The sequence below is a fragment of the Medicago truncatula genome, chromosome 8 (genome assembly GCF_003473485.1).
Source record: "Medicago truncatula cultivar Jemalong A17 chromosome 8, MtrunA17r5.0-ANR, whole genome shotgun sequence".
Taxonomy (NCBI): Eukaryota; Viridiplantae; Streptophyta; class Magnoliopsida; order Fabales; family Fabaceae; genus Medicago; species Medicago truncatula.
Window position 1 is genome coordinate 37,455,955 of NC_053049.1, and position 21,111 is coordinate 37,477,065.

At 34.0% G+C, this 21,111-nt stretch overlaps 3 protein-coding genes across 7 annotated transcripts; all 3 read left to right on the top strand.

Moving 5' to 3' along the window:
• Positions 1-522: 522 nt before the first annotated feature.
• LOC120577316 (heterodimeric geranylgeranyl pyrophosphate synthase small subunit, chloroplastic) lies at positions 523-3,145 on the top strand. Of its 3 annotated transcripts, none has more exons than XM_039828482.1 (3): positions 523-656; positions 1,141-1,510; positions 2,017-3,145. In XM_039828482.1, exons 2-3 carry the CDS (start codon positions 1,148-1,150, stop codon positions 2,680-2,682), a joined length of 1,029 nt encoding a protein of 342 aa, XP_039684416.1. In that variant the 5' UTR covers positions 523-656; positions 1,141-1,147; the 3' UTR covers positions 2,683-3,145. The 3 variants fall into 3 exon arrangements, with proteins under 3 accessions (XP_039684416.1, XP_039684415.1, XP_039684417.1); XM_039828481.1 differs by having other exon boundaries at positions 534-721; XM_039828483.1 differs by lacking the exon at positions 523-656 and adding an exon at positions 659-798.
• An 834-nt stretch (positions 3,146-3,979) lies between these two features.
• Positions 3,980-9,913, top strand: LOC120577317 (purple acid phosphatase 3). 3 transcript variants are annotated; one of them, XM_039828484.1, is made up of 7 exons: positions 3,980-4,335; positions 7,777-7,933; positions 8,186-8,293; positions 8,618-8,745; positions 9,092-9,220; positions 9,328-9,395; positions 9,486-9,913. In XM_039828484.1, the coding sequence occupies exons 1-7, from the start codon at positions 4,126-4,128 to the stop codon at positions 9,697-9,699; spliced, it is 1,014 nt and encodes a 337-aa protein (XP_039684418.1). In that variant the 5' UTR covers positions 3,980-4,125; the 3' UTR covers positions 9,700-9,913. The 3 variants fall into 3 exon arrangements, with proteins under 3 accessions (XP_039684418.1, XP_039684420.1, XP_039684419.1); XM_039828485.1 differs by lacking the exon at positions 3,980-4,335 and adding an exon at positions 5,289-7,173; XM_039828486.1 differs by lacking the exon at positions 9,328-9,395 and having other exon boundaries at positions 9,445-9,583.
• A 1,426-nt stretch (positions 9,914-11,339) lies between these two features.
• LOC120577755 (purple acid phosphatase 8) lies at positions 11,340-18,371 on the top strand. The gene is made up of 8 exons (XM_039829685.1): positions 11,340-11,778; positions 12,625-12,781; positions 12,889-12,996; positions 13,289-13,416; positions 13,747-13,875; positions 14,112-14,142; positions 17,012-17,048; positions 17,139-18,371. Exons 1-8 carry the CDS (start codon positions 11,569-11,571, stop codon positions 17,347-17,349), a joined length of 1,011 nt encoding a protein of 336 aa, XP_039685619.1. The 5' UTR covers positions 11,340-11,568; the 3' UTR covers positions 17,350-18,371.
• The last annotated feature ends 2,740 nt before the right edge of the window (positions 18,372-21,111 follow it).

Below are 21,111 nucleotides of genomic sequence, written 5' to 3' on the forward strand. Positions count from 1 at the left end.
TATGTATTTTATCTCTGGAAAAAAATATCATCTTTTCGTTTTAGTCCATCTAAAAAATTTCTTCAACTTTTAGTCCTCTAGAAGCTTTCCATTTTCATATTTGGTCCTTCTTTACAAGTAAACTCATATGTAAAATTCATATTTTTGAATAAAATTTTCCATAAAAGTTTATAATACTACAATAACATTTCCCAAAAAAATTAGATGGAATTGTTTTGTTAAAAAATACTAATTATTTTTGGATAAATTTTTACAATATTATGCACAATTTTATTGAAAAATGCAAATGCTACACATGATTTGACTTAAAAATAAAGATAAAAAATGGTGACTGAAAATCTTATAGCGATTAAAAATAGAAGAAAAATTTTAGAGAGATTAAAACGAAAAATTTATATTTTTATAGGAATAAAAAACATATTTAACTATGAATTTAATAGAGTTGAACATCTTCCCTTCAACAAAAATAGCATAAAAAGTAGCCCCACTATATGGAAAGTAAATGTTTGCTTGAGTAAAGGATCTACGTATCTAAAATATAATTTTAACTTTATCCGTTGTTATCACCTAGAAAACGAAAAGCACCAATGCCAAACCCAGTACAGTCACGCCATTTCACACTGCCACCTTATCACCACAACTCCATTTTCATATCGGTAATCAATCTCTCATTCAACTCAACTCTCTCTTTCTCTCTACTTCATTGTATTTTCTTCTCACGGTGTTTTATATAATTCAATCATTGTTTTCCCCATTTAATTCTCATCACTAATTTGTGCAATTTCCAATTTTGGGGTGGTGGGTGTTTAATTATTTGAATCTAGTTGAAAATGGTTTCTCTTTAACATGATTCTATGTTGCTGAAATGTTGCAGTTCTTAGTGAATTGGTGTTTGTTTGTGTCTGAATTTAGAAACACCAAATCCCTTTTGTTAGATATGATTTGTTTTTTCATGCCCACTAATTGTTTGATGAAATGCATGTCTTTAATTTGAATGAATACTGAAGTTACAAATTGCATTATGTGATTTACTACTTTGAAATGATCAATTATTAGTAGGGATTGCATTAGATATTGTTTAAATGATTTACTATGCAATCTGAATGCATTTGATAACTTTTTTTTTTTCCCTTCTTATAGAGTTAGAATGGCTCCTTTTACAATTGCGACAATGCCCTCTTTAAACATCGGGCGTTTCCAAAAGTCTCCGAATCGTATCCTTCCAATTCGCTGCTCCATGGCTGCTCCTTCTCCTTCTTCGGTTTCCATCCGATCAAAAGCTGTTCACTTTGATTTGAAGACATATTGGACTTCTCTAATGACGCAGATCAATCAGAAGCTTGATGAAGCCATTGAAGTTCAGTTCCCTCAACAGATATATGAAGCTATGAGGTATTCTGCCCTTGCTAAAGGTGCTAAGCGATCCCCCCCTGTTATGTGTATATCTGCTTGCGAACTCTTCGGGGGCAGTCGCCTTGCTGCCTTCCCCACTGCATGTGCCCTTGAAATGGTAATCTTCTTTCTATAATCTGCCACTTCATATTCATTCTATTGTATTACGTTTTTAGTTTGTTTTTTATGCTAAGACACTCGCCAGAGATTGGTCTATCAGTTATGTTGTTGACCTACTAGAGTTGTACTTTTATCTATCAAATAAATTTGTTTCTAACTGCAGTGAGAGGATGAGCTTTATTTTTCTTTGGACTTACTTTCTCTTTCCAACTGCATGTTTAGTTGCAGTAATACTGTGTTGCTCATATAAGTAACAGTTTTGCATTCCATTTTTAGCTAGTTGTATCTGCTTAAAATAGTACATGCATTGACCTTTAGATGGTCTGTTAAGAATGATTATAGCAATACCTTAACGGTTTCTCTGAATATTTCTGTTTTGTATTTCTTATTGGACACAAAGTGAGATTTATTAAGTGTTTATATAATTATATACACTTCAGATAAATAAATAATGATGATGATAAACTGTATGGATTTTGGAACTTATATTTTAGTTGCAAGCAGGTTCATGCCGCTTCATTGATACATGATGATCTTCCCTGCATGGATGACTCCTTGTCACGCCGTGGCCAGCCCTCAAACCACACCATCTATGGTGTTGACATGGCAATTCTGGCGGGTGATGCACTCTTTCCCCTTGGATTTCAACACATTGTTTCACATACTCCCTCTGACCTTGTACCTGAGCCCCGTGTACTTCGTGTCATTGCTGAGATAGCCCGCTGTGTGGGTTCCACTGGAATGGCTGCAGGGCAGTTCTTGGACCTTAAAGGGGGCCCAAATGCAGTTGGATTGATACAAGATAAAAAGTTTGGTGAAATGGCGGAGTGTTCTGCAGTGTGTGGAGGGTTGTTGGCCGGTGCCGAAGATGATGAGATAGAGAGACTGAGGAGGTATGGTAGAGCTGTTGGAGTATTGTATGCTATTGTAGATGATATTTTGGAAGAGAGACTGAAACCTGAGGGAGATAAAGACAGGGAAAACAGCGGGAAGAGTTATGTAGAGGTTTATGGGGTTGAAAAAGCAGCAGAGGTAGCTGAAGAACTTAGAGCAAAGGCTTTGGAGGAATTGGATGGATTTGAGAAGTATGGAGATCAAGTGTTGCCCCTCTACAGTTTTGTGAATTATGCTATTGATAGAAGTTTCAATGTTGACGAGGCCAGTAGATGATGGGTTCTTGAAAGTCAACCACTTATAGTTCTTGGTCGAGCAGTGAGTTTGGCGAAATCATGGTGGCGTCGTGATTTTGTTGATGCTTCAAAGTGTAGTTTTTGTCAAAATCGCGGCGTCCCACTCTGATTATGACAATTTCTGCGCAAATACAAACATGCACTTATTTGAGTCCTTATGAAACGATTATTGCATTTTAGAAATTTAGAGCTATAAAAAATATAATTGGGGTTAATTAAGAGAGTAAGGTCTGAACTGTTTTAGACTGTGAATCAATCTAAAGCGGTCCGATTCAAACAGTATTTAGAGGTGGGACAGTAATGGATACCAAAGAGGACTCGTCCTATGCTCTAGTCTTTACGAGAAGATAAGTTTTTATCTGTCTTATAAAAAGAGTAAGCTATTGCTGCTTTTTTTTTTTCTCCTTTTTTTTAAGTTTTTATCTGTCTTTTAAAAAGACTAATTTTGAACCGCAAGTATTTTAATATTTTGATCGGATGAGTTTTTGTCTCAAAACTATACAGAACATCATGCACTTCTACTATGTAGGTAAAACTAATTCTAAGTTTAAATTATTTTAAATATTAAATATAAAAGTAATATGATAATAAATAATTGGATGGTAGATACATATTTCGATATAATTATTTTATTCGGATCTGTGATAGATGTTAATGAGGTACGACTAAAAATAAGTTTATAAATGAAAGACATTTCTCACTACATAAATCTGTTTTGAAGAGTTAATTCTCAAGTTTTGATAATTAATACATTATTTTAAATATAGACAACTTAAATTAATTAAAAAAAAATGTTGGAATTAAACAATATATAAGTTGATTCACATGTTCTAACTCAATAGGAAAAATTGTCGAAATTGTAAGGTCAGATATCGTGGTTGAGGTTCGAACACCATTTTCATCCCTTATGTGTGAGTTTTGATTGTCATTTCGTCAATATAAAAAAAAAAAAAAAAACAATATATGAACTAGATAATGAACTAAATCAGGAAATAAATACTACTCCCTCTGTCTGTTAATACAAACACAATTCTTTTTTCACTTAAGAAAAAATTAATAAAATTAATAGTGTAATTAATGTGTTTATTTTATGAATGAATACGCCTAAAATGTCTTCGGTATATGTGTAATAAATTTTAATTTTTCCAATTTAAAGTGTTTAAGTGATATTAATTAGAGGTTTATTCAAAAAAGAAACAATAAATATTTTAGTAATTTAAAAACGACTTATATTTAGAAACAAATTTTTAGTTGCTTATACTTAGGGATGAAGAAAGTATATGTTAAACTTTCCCTGTATATAAACCAGTGATTGAGATAAAAAATAATAATTCGAATTTCAATTAGCGAGGAGCCATTGCAAAAAGAAAAACTCAAAAAAGTTACAAAAACCGTGAGAAAGAACTTTCAAGCGCTGAAAGCCATGGCTTGGTGTTTAAACCAACACATGTTATCTTCTGTTATCATCGCCGTTAGTGTCTTGTTATGCTTATTGTCGAATCATTCTTCCATTGCTGAGAAGCTTCCAAGGTTTGAACACCATCTAAAACCACAACAACAATCTCTTAACTTTTTGGTTGTTGGAGATTGGGGAAGAAAGGGAAACTACAATCAATCTTTGGTGGCCCATCAGGTAATTATTTACCACAAACTTCAATTTGAGTAATTTATTACTACTTGTGTAATTTTCCATTGAAATTACGGTCCCTTCATGCACATTGTTCTTTCTAAACCTCACCCACATGTGTGCCACATGGCCAACTAACCTTATCATCAACTCCACTTTATCTTTTTGTCGAACATAATAATGTTGGCTTGTCGCTAATGTACTGTGGTCGAATTTGTGGATGAAATAGAAAATTATTTGCATACACCATACAAGAATACACCTATTCAACACCATGAGAGATAGAGATAGAGATAGAGATAGATAAAGAGAAAATGAAATGTTGAATGAGTGTTCAAATAGAAGGGTTGTATATTAGAGAAAATTTGAAAGCACTTATTTTCATTTCAATTCAAATTGTAAATTTAGCATGAGGCATATTAATTTTGGTTTAGCATAAGGCATATGTATCCTTAGAGACTGCAGCATACAGCTAGGGTATTAATAGAATAAGCCAGACCGACTTAGAAGGGAGTCTACGACCTAGCCTACTCCAGACAGATGTGAGGTCAAACGTTTTTAAATAGATAAGGCTATCACTTTTTTAGAATTTCATTTAGCTAAAAAGACCAGGAGTTATAAAAAAAACCTTTTAGACTTATTCCTATTTAAATACTTATGAAAAATAATTTTTAGATGTATGTTTAGCTAAAAAGATCAGACTACGAGCTATAAAAAAATATTTTAGACCTATTAAGCCGACTTACTTAAGTAATTATGAATAATATTTTTTTTATTAATATTATTATATCAAATTTTGTTGTTAGGATTAAATTATAAGCTTTTTAACTTTTTTTCAGTAATTTAAACGTATTCCACATTAATTTTTCACATATTTAAATGTAATTCGAATTGAAGTATGATATCATATATAGTCAAATTCTCTAAAATATCATGTTAAATATCAAAAAAGAGCTTAATTTCATTGGTTTATTAGTCTATTCAAACATAGATCAGATTACTTATTTCAATGGTGTTGGCGGCGAGACTAACTCGAGTTGTGAATCCGTTTGTGGCTAGTACCCAATCGACATTTGTAAGAGGTAGGAACTAGGTGGATGGGGTGATGGTGGTAAATGAGGTGATAATTTGGTGAAGAAAATAAGTCGAGAATGTATGGTCTTTAAAGTCAATTTTGAAAAGGCGTAAGACTCAATGGATTGGGGGGGTTCGCATCTGCAATATGCAGATAATACGCTTTGAGCCGACAAGGCTTCTAGTGATAACCTGTGGACTTTGAAGGTAATTCTGAGAGGTTCTGATATGGTTTTTGAGTTGAAGGTCAATTACTGAAAAAGTTGTTTAGTTGGAGTCAATGTATCACCTTTGTTCTTGCAGATGGCTTGTACTTTTCTTAATTGTATGGAAGGAGCAGTTCCCTTTAAGTACCTTGATCTCCCTGTTTGTGCATATTCTAGGATTCCCACCACGTGGAAGCCTATGTTAGAACAACTCCGGCGGAGACTTGGGGGTACAAGCGCATTAGTCTCGGTGGTCGGATAGTTCTTTTCAACTCAGTTCTGAACGTAATTTCTATTTTCTACATGTCTTTTTTGATGTTGGTTCATGTTTGGAAGAAGATGATGCGGATTCAGAGGGAGTTTTTATAAGGAGGTGTCAGAGGCGGTAAGAAAATAAATTTGGTAAAGTGGGAGGTGGTGTGTCAATCTAAAAGAAATGGGGGGCAAGGGGTGAGAGATGTGAGAGCGGTTAATTTAAGCCTTCTGCCTAAGTGGAGATGGAGGATCCTTCAAAACGAGGTTCGCTTTGGAAGGGTGGCTTAATTGTGAAGTATGGGGATCAGATTTTGAATAGGGTGGATTGGGGAACCGACTCATCTCCGTATTTTTGTCTAGACGGTGGAAAGATATTTCGGCTCTAGATGTTCCAGATGGCAACAATTGGTCAGACGTGTTTTTGGTTAGACCGGTGGATCAGCAACGGCCCTCTTTGTGAGAGCTTTGCGTGGCTTGTTGGTATTTCAGAGCAAAAATATGCTAAGGTGAGGGATATGGGGGTTATGGAAGGTGGAGTTTGGAGATGGGTTTTCAATTGACGGAGGAGGTTGTTTGAGTAGATTTACTAGTTCACCTAGTAGCTCTATTGTCTAAGTCTTTTCTGTCTTTGGAGGAGGACAAGTGGGTTTGGGGTCCTGATGATGGTGACTCTTTTACAGATAAATCTGCTTATTCTGTGATTGCTAAGGTGTTTATGAATGAGGTAAACCTTGATGTGTTGAATAGTTGTGTGTTTCGTCATGTTTGAAAAAGTTCAGCACCGACAAAGACTATTGCTTTCTCTTGAAAGCTCCTTCATAATAGGATTCCCACGAGAAGTGATTTAGCTCAGCGTGGGGTTATTCCTTCATAATAGACTGTTTCTGGAAACGCTAATTCACCTCTTTTTGTTTTGTAATTTTGCCTCGCAAGTGCGGTATGAAGTGTTCCAGTGGCTTGGTTTGGTTTTGGTTATTCCCCCGAATTTATTTATTTTGTTCGACTATCTAAGTGGGGCTGCGAGTTATAAGAAAATTTTGAAGGGTTTTTGGATGATTTGGCATACAATCATTTGGGCTATTTGGAAGGCTAGGAACGTAATTGGGTAATTTTTGAAAATGGGAAGAAGGAACCAAAAGAGGTGGTGGATGATATTAAAGTGTTTTCATGGAGATGGGGGGGGTTGGGTTGCTGAAAACTGTTGTATTGTTTGTATTACGAGTGGTGTTGGGATCCTTGTAATTGTTTGACAAGATTTTAATTTTGTTGATTGTATTCGGTTCCTGGTAGCTCTGCCTTGATTTAGCAGGTGGGTAGCTTGAGCTCATGTAGCTGGTTTGGATGGCAGTTTTATTGGTTTGGTTGGTGTCTAGTAGGGGATTGTTTATTGTTTGCTGCAGATTCTTTTGGGGCTGGTTTAGTGATGTTTATTTTTGTGTTGCAGTGTATTTTACTGTTTTTTTTATTTGATGTTTTTGTCCTTTCCAGGTCTGGTTATGGTGTGTTTAGGCTTCTTTTGGTAGTCTTCTGTTTTGTGCTTTCTTACTTTGGTGTATTTAAGTTGGTGATTAGTGGTATTTCTTTGTTAGTTTGGTTGTTCCTGCTAAGCAGTGGTTGTATATGTCTTTCTTGCTTCAGACCGTTTCTTGTGAGCTGAACTGAGTGTTTTATAATATATTTGCCGATTAAAAAAAATACATTCATATGAAATATGCTTTTAAACTGACTAACAAGTCATATCAGGCTTTCAAAAGGCCATACTCAATTTAAAAATCAAGTCTATAATTTAGATTACTTGGTATCTTCATTACAATATTAAAATTTTCAAGCTGTTTATGTGATTTTTGTTATCCTTTTTAGTTTTTATTAGTACCAAGTAGTAACTCCCTCCTCATTTTTGTTTGATTTTCAGATGGGAATTGTAGGAAAGAATCTGAATATAGAATTTGTGGTTTCAACTGGTGACAATTTTTACGATGATGGCCTAAAAGGAGTTGATGATCCAGCATTCTACGAGTCATTTGTTGACATCTACACTGCCCCAAGTCTGCAACAAATATGGTACAATGGTAAGTTGAAAAAGTTTCATTGTGTTTTTTCTCTTCATACATTCCCTCCGGTTGAAGTAATTTTATTTGAGACATGTCTAACTCTTTCTGCTAGCTCTAACCTCCTTCGTTTACAAACAATCAATGATACTAATGCTTTATTCCTTTTTTTTTTAAATAGTTGCTTTAAAACTTTAGCCGCAGGTGTTTCTATTTTATAAATTAACTTGCCAATGAAAATATTTATTTTCATTTTTCATTTTACTGTGCCAGTTTTGGGAAACCATGACTACAGAGGTGATGTTGAAGCACAATTAAGCCCAATTCTAAGACAAAAAGATAACAGATGGGTCTGCTTGAGATCTTTTATTCTTGATACAGGTATTAATCCTTTTAACAAATTTAATGCAAGTTGGGTTTTGAATATTTCCTACAGAAAAACTTGTTTATTTCTAAGGTCTTCTAAACAAAATTTGGTTTCAAAGCTATCTGGATACAAAACAAGTTGAATCAAACACAAATTTATATTTTTTGGAAATCATAATATGTATGAATTAATATAGTTGATGTTGAAACATTTTTTTTTTTTATACAATTAAATAACAAAAGAATTTATAGATTAAACTAAAACTTATATCATCTTTTATAAAAGAAACTTAATTTTATATATAATCTTGTGAGTATTCTTCTATTTTTTTGGTACAGATAATGTGGAATTTTTCTTTGTGGACACAACTCCATTCGTAGAAGAGTACTTTACGGATCCAGGAAAGCACACCTATGATTGGAAAGGTGTGCTTCCTCTTGAATCTTACCGTGCAGAACTCTTGAAGGTTAGTCATTTTTCATACAATTTTTTTAAAGAATAATTTCACAATTGAAAATTATCACATCATTTAGAAACTTGTGACATTTTTTAAATAAGAACTTTTTTATGTTCTGGATATTGAAGACTCTAAATTTTTTTACTAATCAAGTAATAGGTCATTTTACAACCGTCTCCTAGGGGGATTTGAACTTAGTACCTTGAGGTTACAATGCTAAGCTCTTACCACCGACCTTTTTTGGTTTTTTGATATTAAAGACTCTAAATTAGTATCAATACATATTTCAATTCATGCACATTAGTACTTAAGGAGAGGAATTGTCGACTATCTCTGACATTTGGAATTATTGTAGGAAGTTGATTCAGCTTTGGTGCAATCCACGGCAAAATGGAAGATAGTGGTTGCTCATCATCCTATCAAATCTGCTGGGCCTCATGGTAATACCCAAGAGCTTGAGGAGCAGCTTCTTCCCATCTTAAAGGTAAATGAATCAACCCTATTGTCATTCTCACCTTGATACATTAGATGAAGTTATGTGTTCCTTGTGCCTATTACAATTTGTAACCAATTTCTGCACTATTTGTGTAGTCAAACAATGTTGATGCATACATCAATGGACATGACCATTGCTTGGAACACATAATTGACAAAGAGAGGTAAGCATGTTTTATTACTTGTAAATAGTTAACATCAACTTCATCACAGCTGTGAAATTCATGCTTCCGCTGTTGGCGTACACATTGTAGTGGAATTCATTTTTTCACAAGTGGAGGCGGATCAAAGGCATGGGGGGGTGACATCAAGCCATGGGATCCGAAAGAATTGAAATTGTATCATGATGGGCAAGGATTCGTGTCTATGCAGATATCAAAAACCAATGCTAGTATTGTATTCTACGATGTTTTTGGCAAAGTTTTGCATACGTGGAGCATGTCAAAGAAACTTAAAGAAGCTGCATAGTTGGAATAAGCTCAAAATATGCGTATACTGTTTATTTTCTTCAGGTTATATTACCACAAATATTTCTGTCGTCCCAAAAAGAACTATTCTTTCGTACTAATAAGCTTACTAATTTTTTGATGAAATGCATATCTTTGGTCTGAATGAATATTGAAGTTACAAATAATATCCTGTTGTTTCCTAGTCTGAAATGACCAACTATACTTTGTTTTTCCTTTTGGGTGTTACCTACTGAGCTTACCGTTGTGTGTGGCTCAGCTGCAATTATACATAAGAGATTGGTTAAAACTGATTTGCCCTGCAATTTGAGATTGTTTGTCCTTTTTTATTTCTATTTTTACTTATATAATTAATCATGGCTCCTTTTACAATTGCGACCATGCCCTCTTTAAACATTGACTGTAACCGGAAGCCTCCTATTCTTACCCTTCCAATTTGCTGCTCCACGGCTGTTCCTTATCCTTCCTCGATTTCCATCCGATCAAAGATTGTTCACTTTGATTTGAAGACATATCGATTTCCCTATTGGTGCAGTTAAATCCGAAGATAGATAAAGCTATTCCAGTTCAATTCCCTCAATAGATATATGAAGCTATGAGGTATTCTTCCTTTGCCGAAGGTGCCAAACGATCACCTGGCTATGTCTATCTCTGCCTGTAAACTCTTTGTGAGCAGTCACCTGGCTGCCTGCACACTTGAAATGGGAATCTTCTTTCCATTTCATGCTGATTATGCAGTATTTTTCTTTATTTTTTTTTTGTTGTTAAGACGCTCAAAAGAGAGATCGGTCTATCATTGTCGCGTCTTATTATGTTGCTAACCTGCTAAAATTTTACATTTATCTATCAAAGTGTACCATGAGGGATGAGCTTTTTTATCTTTGGAAATCATTTTCTTTTTCATTTTTTATTTAATAGAATAATAACAATAGCTGCATACAATGTTGTGTTGCTCATGCATGTAACTGTTTTGAGTTTTATCTTTTAGCAAGTTGTATCTGCTTAAAATAGTACCTACATTGACCATTAGATGATCGGTTAAGAATGATTGCAGCAATATCTCAACTGTTTCTCTGAATATGTCTGTTTGGTATTTGGAAGCAAAATGAGATTTATGAAGTGTTTATATAATTATAGTAAGGGACGGAGAGAGTAATAACAATCACATAAGCTACATGCAATGCAACTTAGTCTCATGTCATGAAAACAAATGTAGATCATAAAATAAGAACACTGAATACAACAAAAATGGATAATGATATGAGAAAATTATAACGATCTCTCCTGAGGTGTGTCTATATGCAACTAACACCCTCTCTATTTTAAGTCTACTTTTTTTTAATGAATTTCGAACACATACTTATAAAAATATATATATATAATAACATATAAACATTAAGTGAGGGCAATTAAGGGATTTTGGTGGTAATCTATTATTAATTATTATTGTAGATTCTTCTTTAAAAAAAAAATTATAGTTGTAGATAAAGGGATGTAAAAAACTGTAAATTCCCACATTGCCTCATAAAATGCAGTAAAAAATTGTATTAGTAAGAAAATTGAAATTTTGGGGTGAATGAAAAAAAAAAAAAACATAATAATTGTGACATGTAACACGTTCAAGAATTCGTGTACGGTATGCTCCTCATTTTTCTCTTTCAATTTTCTACCTATGCATTCTGTTACTCCCATAACAAAGTACGCTACTCATTTCTGATTTCACCAATCTATTTTTTGAAGAGGAAAATCTAATGAGAAAGCTCAATTTTTATTTGTTCACTTCGTTTTCTTTAATTTCTCATAAATTAGGTACAAGAAATGTTGAAATCAGAAATGAGTAGTGTGTGAGAACTTTCTGGTTCTGAAAGCCATGGCTTGGTGCTTAAAACAACGCATGCTATCTCCTGTTATCTTCCCTGCTAGTGTTCTATTACGCTTATTGTCGAATCATTCTTCCATTGCTGAGAAGCTTCCAAGGTTTGAACACCATCTTAAACCACAACAACAATCTCTTAACTTTTTGGTTGTTGGAGATTGGGGAAGAAAGGGAAACTACAATCAATCTTTGGTGGCCCATCAGGTAATTATTTACCCCAAACTCCATCCTTTTTAATTATGTATTTTTCATATTCTATTTTTTTTTTTTTGGCTTTCGCACCGGTTTCCGATCCAACAAAGGTTAACGACTAATCCGACTTGTACGTGGAGACATCCACACTGGTCAAGCGTTGTTCCCCGTAGGAATCGAATCCGGTATTCCCCGGGTACGTCCTTAGAAGGGGCTCCTTACCACTAGAACCGAGCAATTTGGTTCATATTCTATTTGTTGTCATTAGAAAATTATCAAACCCTATTTGTAGTACTCATAGATAATATAGTTCAATGTATGCACAAACCATAATTCTATTTGTTTTCACATTATATTTGTCTATACATATATAAAATGGTTAGGGATTTGGCACCTCTAAAGTAACTAAGTCATTTTAAAATGGAAAGTGAGCATTATTAACTGTTAATTAACAAATTAAAGATAAATATTATAGTTACATCATAACAAATCTTAAGTTTATTACAATCACAACCCTTCATTTTCTCACTTTACACTTTACCCATCTTGCCCTGTGATTAGAGAGATTTATAAGAGTCCTTGTGAGCTTAGCTCAGGTAGTAGGGATAATGCATAATATATATAAGATCTGAAGTTCAAATCTCGTACACCAAAAAAAAAACAAAAGAGAGATGCATCAGAAAGAAAGAGGATTGTTTCCTTGTATAAGATTATTTTACAAACCGATTGTAAGCTGTAGACGATGGATTAAGTGTATAACCATCACATGAGTACAAAACTTATAATTTCATATTATTTAATATCTTTATTGCGGTATTGTAATTTCCTAGTTGTTTGTGATTTTTGTTTGATTTTTAGATGGGAATTGTAGGAGATAATCTAAATATAGATTTTGTGATCTCAACTGGTGACAATTTTTACAAAGATGGTCTAGAAGGAGTTGATGATCCTACATTCTATGAGTCATTTGTCAATATCTACACTGCCCCGAGCCTGCAAAAGATTTGGTATAGTGGTAAGTTGATAAAAGATTCATTGTTCTATAAAAACAATTGATATTTATTAATAGTTGCTTTAAATTAATTTCCCAATAAAAATATTTATTTTCATTTTTTTTACCAGTTTTGGGAAACCATGACTACAGAGGTGATGTTGATGCACAACTAAGCTCAATTCTAAGACAAAAAGATAGCAGATGGGTCTGCTTGAGATCTTTTATTCTTGATGGAGGTATTGATCCTTTTAAAAAAAATATTTAATGCATGTAGAGTTTTGAACATTTCCTAAAAAAATGTTTGTTTTTAAGGTCCTTTTAATATAATTTGATTCCAAAAAATCTGGATACAAAATAAGCTGATTCAAACACACGTTTATATTTCTTGGAAATCATACTATGTATGAATTAATATAATTGATGTTGCAGCAATTTGTTACAAATAAATAACAAACATTTAAAAAAAAAATAACAAATTATTAAATTAAAAGTTATATCATCTTGTGTGCTTTCTTCCTTTTTGTACAGGAATTGTAGAATTTTTCTTTGTGGACACAACTCCTTTTATAGAAAAGTATTTTACAGATCCAAAAGAGCACACCTATGATTGGAATGGTGTCCTTCCTCGTGAATCTTATCGTGCAGAACTCTTGAAGGTTAGGTTTAACAAACAAATTCAACGTATATTTGACATCACAGTGAATTCGTCGAATTGTGAGTAACTGTGATTTTGTAAAAGCTATCAAATGTGTCACGAAGTTGCCAAGGTAGAGAATAAATAATGTGTCACAGAATTGAACAAATCATTCAAATGCAAATAAGATATGCAAATTCAAACTTCTGGCATTTTTTCAATATCTAACATTTTAGCTTCTGTATAGTGAACACTCTAAATTAGCATCTACACATATTTCATTTCACAACAAACCAGAACTTTTTAACTAGAGAGATTGTTGATTCTATCTGACATTCTGGAATTTTTGTAGAATGTTGATTTAGCTTTGGTGAAATCCAAGGCAAAATGGAAGATAGTGGTGGGTCATCATACCATCAAAAGTGTTGGGCATCATGGTAATACACAGGAGCTTGAGCAGCAGCTTCTTCCCATCTTAAAGGTAAATGAATCAGCCACATTGTCATTCTCATATTGATGCTTTAGACAAAATTCAATATTCCTCATGTTTTTTACTTCACATGGAAAATGATTCCGAGGACACATGGCTTAGTGTCGCATACATGGTAGTTAACATCAAAGGTACCAAACCATAGCAAACATGTCACTCTTATTATTCTTGAAGTCAATGCATGGAAATTTTACAATTTTTAACCACTTTCTACACTATCTTTCCAGTCAAACAATATTGATGCATACATCAATGGACATTGTCATACCCCAATTTTGGACCGTTTAAAATCTCTTGTCCGTATTTTAAAATGGTTCACGTTCCCTTTTTACTCGTTTTTTTTACCATTTAAAATTCGGGTTTCTTGTCTTTAGTCATTCAAAAAGTTTTTATTTTTACATTTAAATCAACGTTTGCATTTCACAACAATTAAAACCGTCTCACTTTCATTTTTATGACGCATTTTTGTTATATAGTCTTTTAGTCGTAACGATCACGTCAAAAAAAAGAGAAGGCCTGATCGCATTTTAAAAGGCGTTTTTTTATTAATCATTTCAAACAAAATTTCGGCAGAGAGGATACTTTGAAGTACCTCATGTCAGATTTCGAAGGGACTTTTTTTTTATTTTCTTTTTTAGGCTAGTTTGTTTATTATTATTATTATTTTTTTATTTTTATTTTTTTAGAAAAAAAAAGAAAAAAACAAAAGTCACTCACGTGACTTTCTTCTTTCCCTTTTCTTTTCTTTTTTTATTATTTATTTTTTTTACTTATTTTACTCATTTTGTTTTTTTTATTTATTTATTTATCTTTTTTTGTCAAATCTTTTTCTCCAAGTCTCAGCTGCAGGGGCATTTTGGTCATTTGTTTGTACCAGAGCCAACCCTAGTTTGTCACTATAAAAACACTGTCAATCATTGGGAAATGGGCCAGAAGTCACTGTTCACGTCAGAAAATCAGCAGCAATTCACAAACACTCATTTTCTACTTTTCCAACCCTTTTTCAGATCAAACACTAAAAATTACAAAGAAATAACATGAACACATGAAGAACATTCATATATTCATCAAAATCCAGCAACACAAAACTTAAACAACAACCTCAAACCATTCATACAACCACAAATCATCATCATCCCAACCAAACGGAACCGGACCGGACCGGAGAAAAGAGGCGAACCGGAAAGGAGAGAAGGAGGCCGAACCGGAAAGGAGAGAAGGAGGCCGAACCGGAACAAGGGGGAAACGGACCAGATCGGAACAAAAGGCAAAACCGGACCGGAAGGAGAGACGGAGACCGGAAAAAGAGGTAAAAATTTTCACATATTCATTTGTAGATCTAGCTCAAATCTCTCTACCCTTTTTAAAACTAATACCGGATTTGCATGGAGAAGAAGGAGGAGAATCTTTTGGTGTAAAAATTTTCGAAAAAAAAGCAAAAAAAAAAACTCCGGCGCGGCGGCGCTCCGGCCGGCCACCACGCCGGAGCAGCTCCGGCCGCCCCTCCCCCACCTTCTTCTCCGGCGAGCTTTGTAGAGAGAAGGGGGAGCTTCTCTCTCTAGTTTTTTTTTAGAGAGAGGATTTGTGTGATTTGTGTTGTTTTTTTTTTGTTAAAACCTTTTTATAGTGCTTCTTTTTTGGTTTGATCTTGTGCACATGCGCATACTGCAATTCAGTGCTCCATTGCGTTACAGCCCTTGGATCTGGATCATTCCTTGATCTGAGGGCTCCTGTGTATCTTGATTTTGGATCAAGTGGATTTTCTTTCTGCATGAGTATGGTGTGGTTTCTGTTTGGACCATCAGATCGTTGATCTGACGGTCACTGTGTTTTCAGTATAATCCCTTTGTTTCTATGTTGTTTTTGTGACCGTTGGATCTTTGATCCAATGGCTGTGATGAATCCAGTGAATGAATCTGGACCATTGATTTAATCCAATGGTCCAGAATTAATCCTGCTGAGCCATTTGTTTATTATTTTTATTTGTTATTGTTTTTACTTTTTAAATGCTGTTTTTTATTCTTTTGACATTTTTATGTTTAGAAAAAAATTCCAAAAAATGTTTTTCTCACTATTTTTAATTTTCTATCATTGTTAAAAATTCATCCTTTTTTTTTTTTTCCTTTTAATTTGTTTTTTTATTATTTCTTATATGATGATCTTAAATTTTTTTATTATCTTAATTCTTGCTTATTATTTCTTATGTCTCATTCATCATAATATTCCTTGTGATTACTAACCATTTAATTTTTGTCTTAAATCATAGCATGCATATTTAATTTTCTCATCATTTTATTTTGTCATTGACTTAGTATGTATAAATAGGGAATTGATGTAATTTTATTTCTTGCATTTTATTTTGGCATAAAGGCCTTAGGGTTGTATTTAGGAATTGATGTAATAATGTAGGTAACACAAGCACCGACACATGCACCGACACTACCACATTTTATTTACCGCTTTCCGTTAGTTTTTACGACGTTACGTTAGTTTTCACCGTTAGTTTAGAAAAATCATTTTCTCAAAAAGTCAAATATGCAAAACTTCAAAAATCTTTTTCTTAATAACTTTTTTCCTTTATTTTCTTAATCAAATTCTCAATCAATTTTAATTCAACTTCAATCATTTTCAAAATTTAAAATCAATCAACCTCACTTGTTTTCTTTATCTCATGCCTTGAGGCCTCTTTCTCTTCTTAAAACCCATTTTCGAAAAAATCTTAAAATCAACCTAACCCACCAAAGAAATTCTTGAGTGGAACTACGTCGGTTTTGATCCCTTTCTCAAAAAGGGTACGTAGGCAGAGGACTCGTCCTTCCAAATCAAATAAAAATAACCAAAAACATACTTCTTCTCCCTCCATTCTTTCACTTAGATTTTTAGGTAATAATTTTTCAAGTAAGCAAATGAATTTAGCACAAGATAATCTAGGTAAGCGGTTCCTTCGGAGTACCGAAGTCGTTTAGGGTGCTTAACACCTTCCCTATTCGAAACCAACCCCCGAATCCAAAGTCTCGATAAGGGTTTTTACTCATTTTTTCCCTTCCCAAGAATAAAAATCGAGAGTTCAAAGATTGACGATTCAAATCAATTAATGGTTTGATATCCGAAAATCGCGAGCACAGACATGACCATTGTTTGCAGCACATAATTGACAACGAGAGGTAAGCATGTTTTATTACTTGTAAATGGTTAACATCAACATCGCCACACCTCTAAAATTGAAGCTTCCTTCGTTTGCTTAAACATTGTAGTGGAATTCATTTTTTCACAAGTGGAGGTGGATCGAAGGCATGGCGAGGCGATATCAAGTCATGGAACCCGGAAGTGAAGTTTTACCATGACAGACAAGGATTCATGTCTGTGCAGATCACAGAAATGAATGTAGATGTTGTATTCTATGACGTTTTGGGCAAGGTTTTGCATAGATGGAGCATATCGAAAGAACTTAAAGCAGCAACATAGATACAATAAGCTAAAATTATGCACATAATTTTAATTTTGTGGAGGATATGTTCCCACAAATGTTTCATTAGTCCCAAAAAGGAACTATAAATTTGTGTGCACAAATGGTGCAGTCTTGCACTTGTTGTTATAGTCATTATAGATTTCCCTTGCCATTCAATTCAAGGGAAATTAATCTATTCGTTTTGAATTAAAACTATTTCTCATCAAACAATTGTTTTCTCCCTTAGATCATTTGCCAAAGCCTTGGGCTTCTTGAGACTTGCACACGGCACCCAAGTGCTTGAAATAAAGTGAAAATTCTGCAGGTCTTGCATAGTATCATGCCCTGCCATAATCCAAAGTAGCAGTTTTCAAAAAAAAATTCTACTGTTATAGTCTGTGTGATTCAGGCCACCATCTTCCTTATTGTATTTGAGGGATTAACTCGATTATCCGTAAGATAGAAGGATCAAGCAGTCGTGTCCTCGTCTTCATCAATATTGTCTGGTAATCCTACTGCATTAGAAACAATGCAAATAAAGAGACTTAATCGAAAAAAGGCCGGACTTTTCAGGCACCCGATTCCATCTATCCTCGTTATGACTAACAATACTTCCACCGATGTCCCCCATCAATTTGTCTCGCTATCTGTATTCTCATTCAAAGAAATTCCGCCACCAAAGTAAATTCCAATGCCATTTTCCATACTCCCAAAACCTCATGTCACTAACAAAACAAGACTTTTGTAACTATATTCAAAATCCAGACATCGTGCCAAAACCCCATGTTTGATTCACCATTTCCCGTTATTTCCTTTGCAAAATCAAAAAACCAATAATTCTCCTCCTATCAAGATCACACAATCTCTCCCATACTATGCTTCCAACACATTTTTCCAAGTGGCTTTTCCATTATTTCTTGAAAGTCACTTCCATTTCGAAAGAAGAGACACATTCGATAATTATGATGTTAATATGTTGAAGGTTGATTTTTTATTTTTTTGGTTAGAGTTGAAGGTTGATTATAATATATTTTATTTTATTTTGGGGCTAACCATATTTTAATCCCAAGGATATATGTCCACTAGATCTAAGTGGTAAAGGACTTGAGTCTATTAAGCATGTGGTGAGAAAGTTTGATTTTTGGGTCATACTTATGGAAAAAATTCGGTTGGGAGGGAGAACCCACCTTGCGTGAAGAAAATACAGAAACAAAATGACATTCAATTATTCAAATTGACAAAATGTATCTCAACATTGCTCATTGTTAAAAACGTAAATGATAAATTTGCGAACAAACTCAAACATCCAAGTTAATAACAATACAATCGTAAAATTCAAAGTGACTGGATTACTCATGTCTCCAAATCTGTAATGTTGACGCACAACTCATTGATTGAATAGTCAATCTTTCAATAGAATCAAACGAACACCGTAATAAAATAAGAAATAACACATCGCCGCATCCGGAGGACGAAATCACAAAGAAAAAAATATCAAAATCTATGCAAAAATCACTTATTTAGATTAAAATAAAGATAAAAATTTTGTCTAAAATCATCCCAATAAAATAAACGAAAGAGTGAATCTAAAGAGAGAAAATTAAAGTCTACTGGTTCAAAAAATTATATATGATAAAATGTTGTTTTAACTTTTAATTTTAACCACTAAATTTACGTAGGATTTGGGTTGTACAGTTGGCATGAAAGAATCTTGTCAAAAGCTTCTACGCTAATCGCTAACCAATCGTGTACGTAATTCTTTTCTTTTTCTTGTGGCAGAAAGAAAGAAAGAATAGCAATTTTTGTTTTGTTTTGACTTTTGGTTGAGACAGTTGAAATATATTTTTTTATTTAGAACAATTTTTTGTTTACACTAATAAAATGATAAATAATCATTTAAAGTTATATATAAACACCGTCAAATTTAATTCTCATTCATATTGTTCGGTCTAATAATTTTGACATTACATCATGTGAGTTAAAATTTGTGAATGTTTATCTTTGCATTTGGGGCAACGACGTTGCTAGTAAGGTAATAACCCAGACGCGTCTATTGCTGGTTGAGAATTTGTGAACGTTAAACAAAATTTTAATCACACAAATTAGCTTATATCCTCTTGAAATTTTCTTTTAGAGGCTCGACATGATTATTTTGATTTAATAAACATTATTTATTGTTTGTTATTATTAAAGGAATATTAATAGCTAAAAAAATATTATATATGAGTTTTCCTTCAAAAAAATATTTCTTTTATTAAGAGGCAAAAATGAAACTTTATATTAACAACCAAAGCTTTGTTCCTTCCGCACAAGGAGTGCTAGAAGGAAACGACCATAATTACACTAGAGTTCAAACAAAAGTAACAGAGACCAAAAACCAAAAACAGCTAGCCTATACCCAAACAAAGCAAAGGACTAGCAAGCCAACTATGAATCTCGAAGACATGAACGCTGTTAGCTGCCTTCAACCACCAAAAGGAATGATTTTGAACCTTTTCGACCAGTTGAAACATAGAGTTTCGAGTGTTATTGAACTGTCTATTATTACGCTCGGTCCATAGCACCCACACACAAACTAACCAAAGAAGCTAAATAAAAGAACGGTTTTTTGTTTCAGATCCTAACAAGTATGAAAACTGAACAAAGTGATGGTTTATATATATGTGTGTGTGTGTGTGTGTGTGTGTGTGTTTATATATAGTTAATTATTTTTAAAATAGTTGATGGTTATTCTTGTTGTGTACAAGTGTGAGTTATATGTCCAACATCGGATAAAAGAGTAAAGGTTGAACACCTTATAAGTAAGAGGATCCATAAACCCATTGCCTTAAGGTTTTGGGTAAGAGTGTGGTGTCTCTCTCGCTTGTGTGGTTGTTCTAGCCTCGATGTGGACTGTCCCCCAAACTCCCCAGTGACCCAACAGTGATATCAGAGCCCTGTTCGACGAAGGGTACGACCGAGGTAGCCGGTCCGTTTGCGCAGAAAGCAGCAACGACAGTACAAGTAGTGTCGGTCCGTTTACGGAGAAACCAGCAACGGCAATACAAGCAAGTATAAAGCTTCCCCTTGATAGGGGAAGCATGATGAATTGATGGACTCACACTTGAGGGGGAGTGTTGTTGTGTACAAGAGTGTGAGTTATATGTCCCACATCAGATAAAAGACTAAAGGTTGAACACCTTATAAGTAAAAAGACTCATTGCCTTAAGGTTTTGGGTAAGAGTGCGGTGTCTCTCTTGCTTATGCGGTTGTTCTAGCCTCGATGTGGACGGTCACCCTGGCTTCCCTCAGTGATCCAACAATTCTTAAAGTTTGGCACTGCAACCTTCGAAACTTGTCATTTGCTTGTTATACTTTGTTTTAACGCACCCTCAGACCCTCTTATAGGAAAAGATTAGGCTTAATTACACTTTTGGTCCTCGCATTTTGACCAACTCACGAAATTGGTCCTACCTCTTTTAAATCGAACAAAATCGTCCCTAAATATGTTTTTTTGCAGTTTTAGTAATATCTCCCTATTTCCAACTCCAGAAACGCACAGAAATAACAGTTTTAGTCCAACCACCTATGCTCAACCATGAAATAAACAAGGAATAAATCATGTGGGTACAAGGAATCTACTTTGTTCAACACACAAACCAAGAAAAACCCTAATTTCTAAGACATGTTTCAGGTATGTAACATGTCTCGAAAATTAGGTTAGTGTGCTGAATAAAGTAGATTCTTTGTACCCCCATGTTTTATTCTTTGTTTACTTCATGGTTGAGCATAGGTGGTTG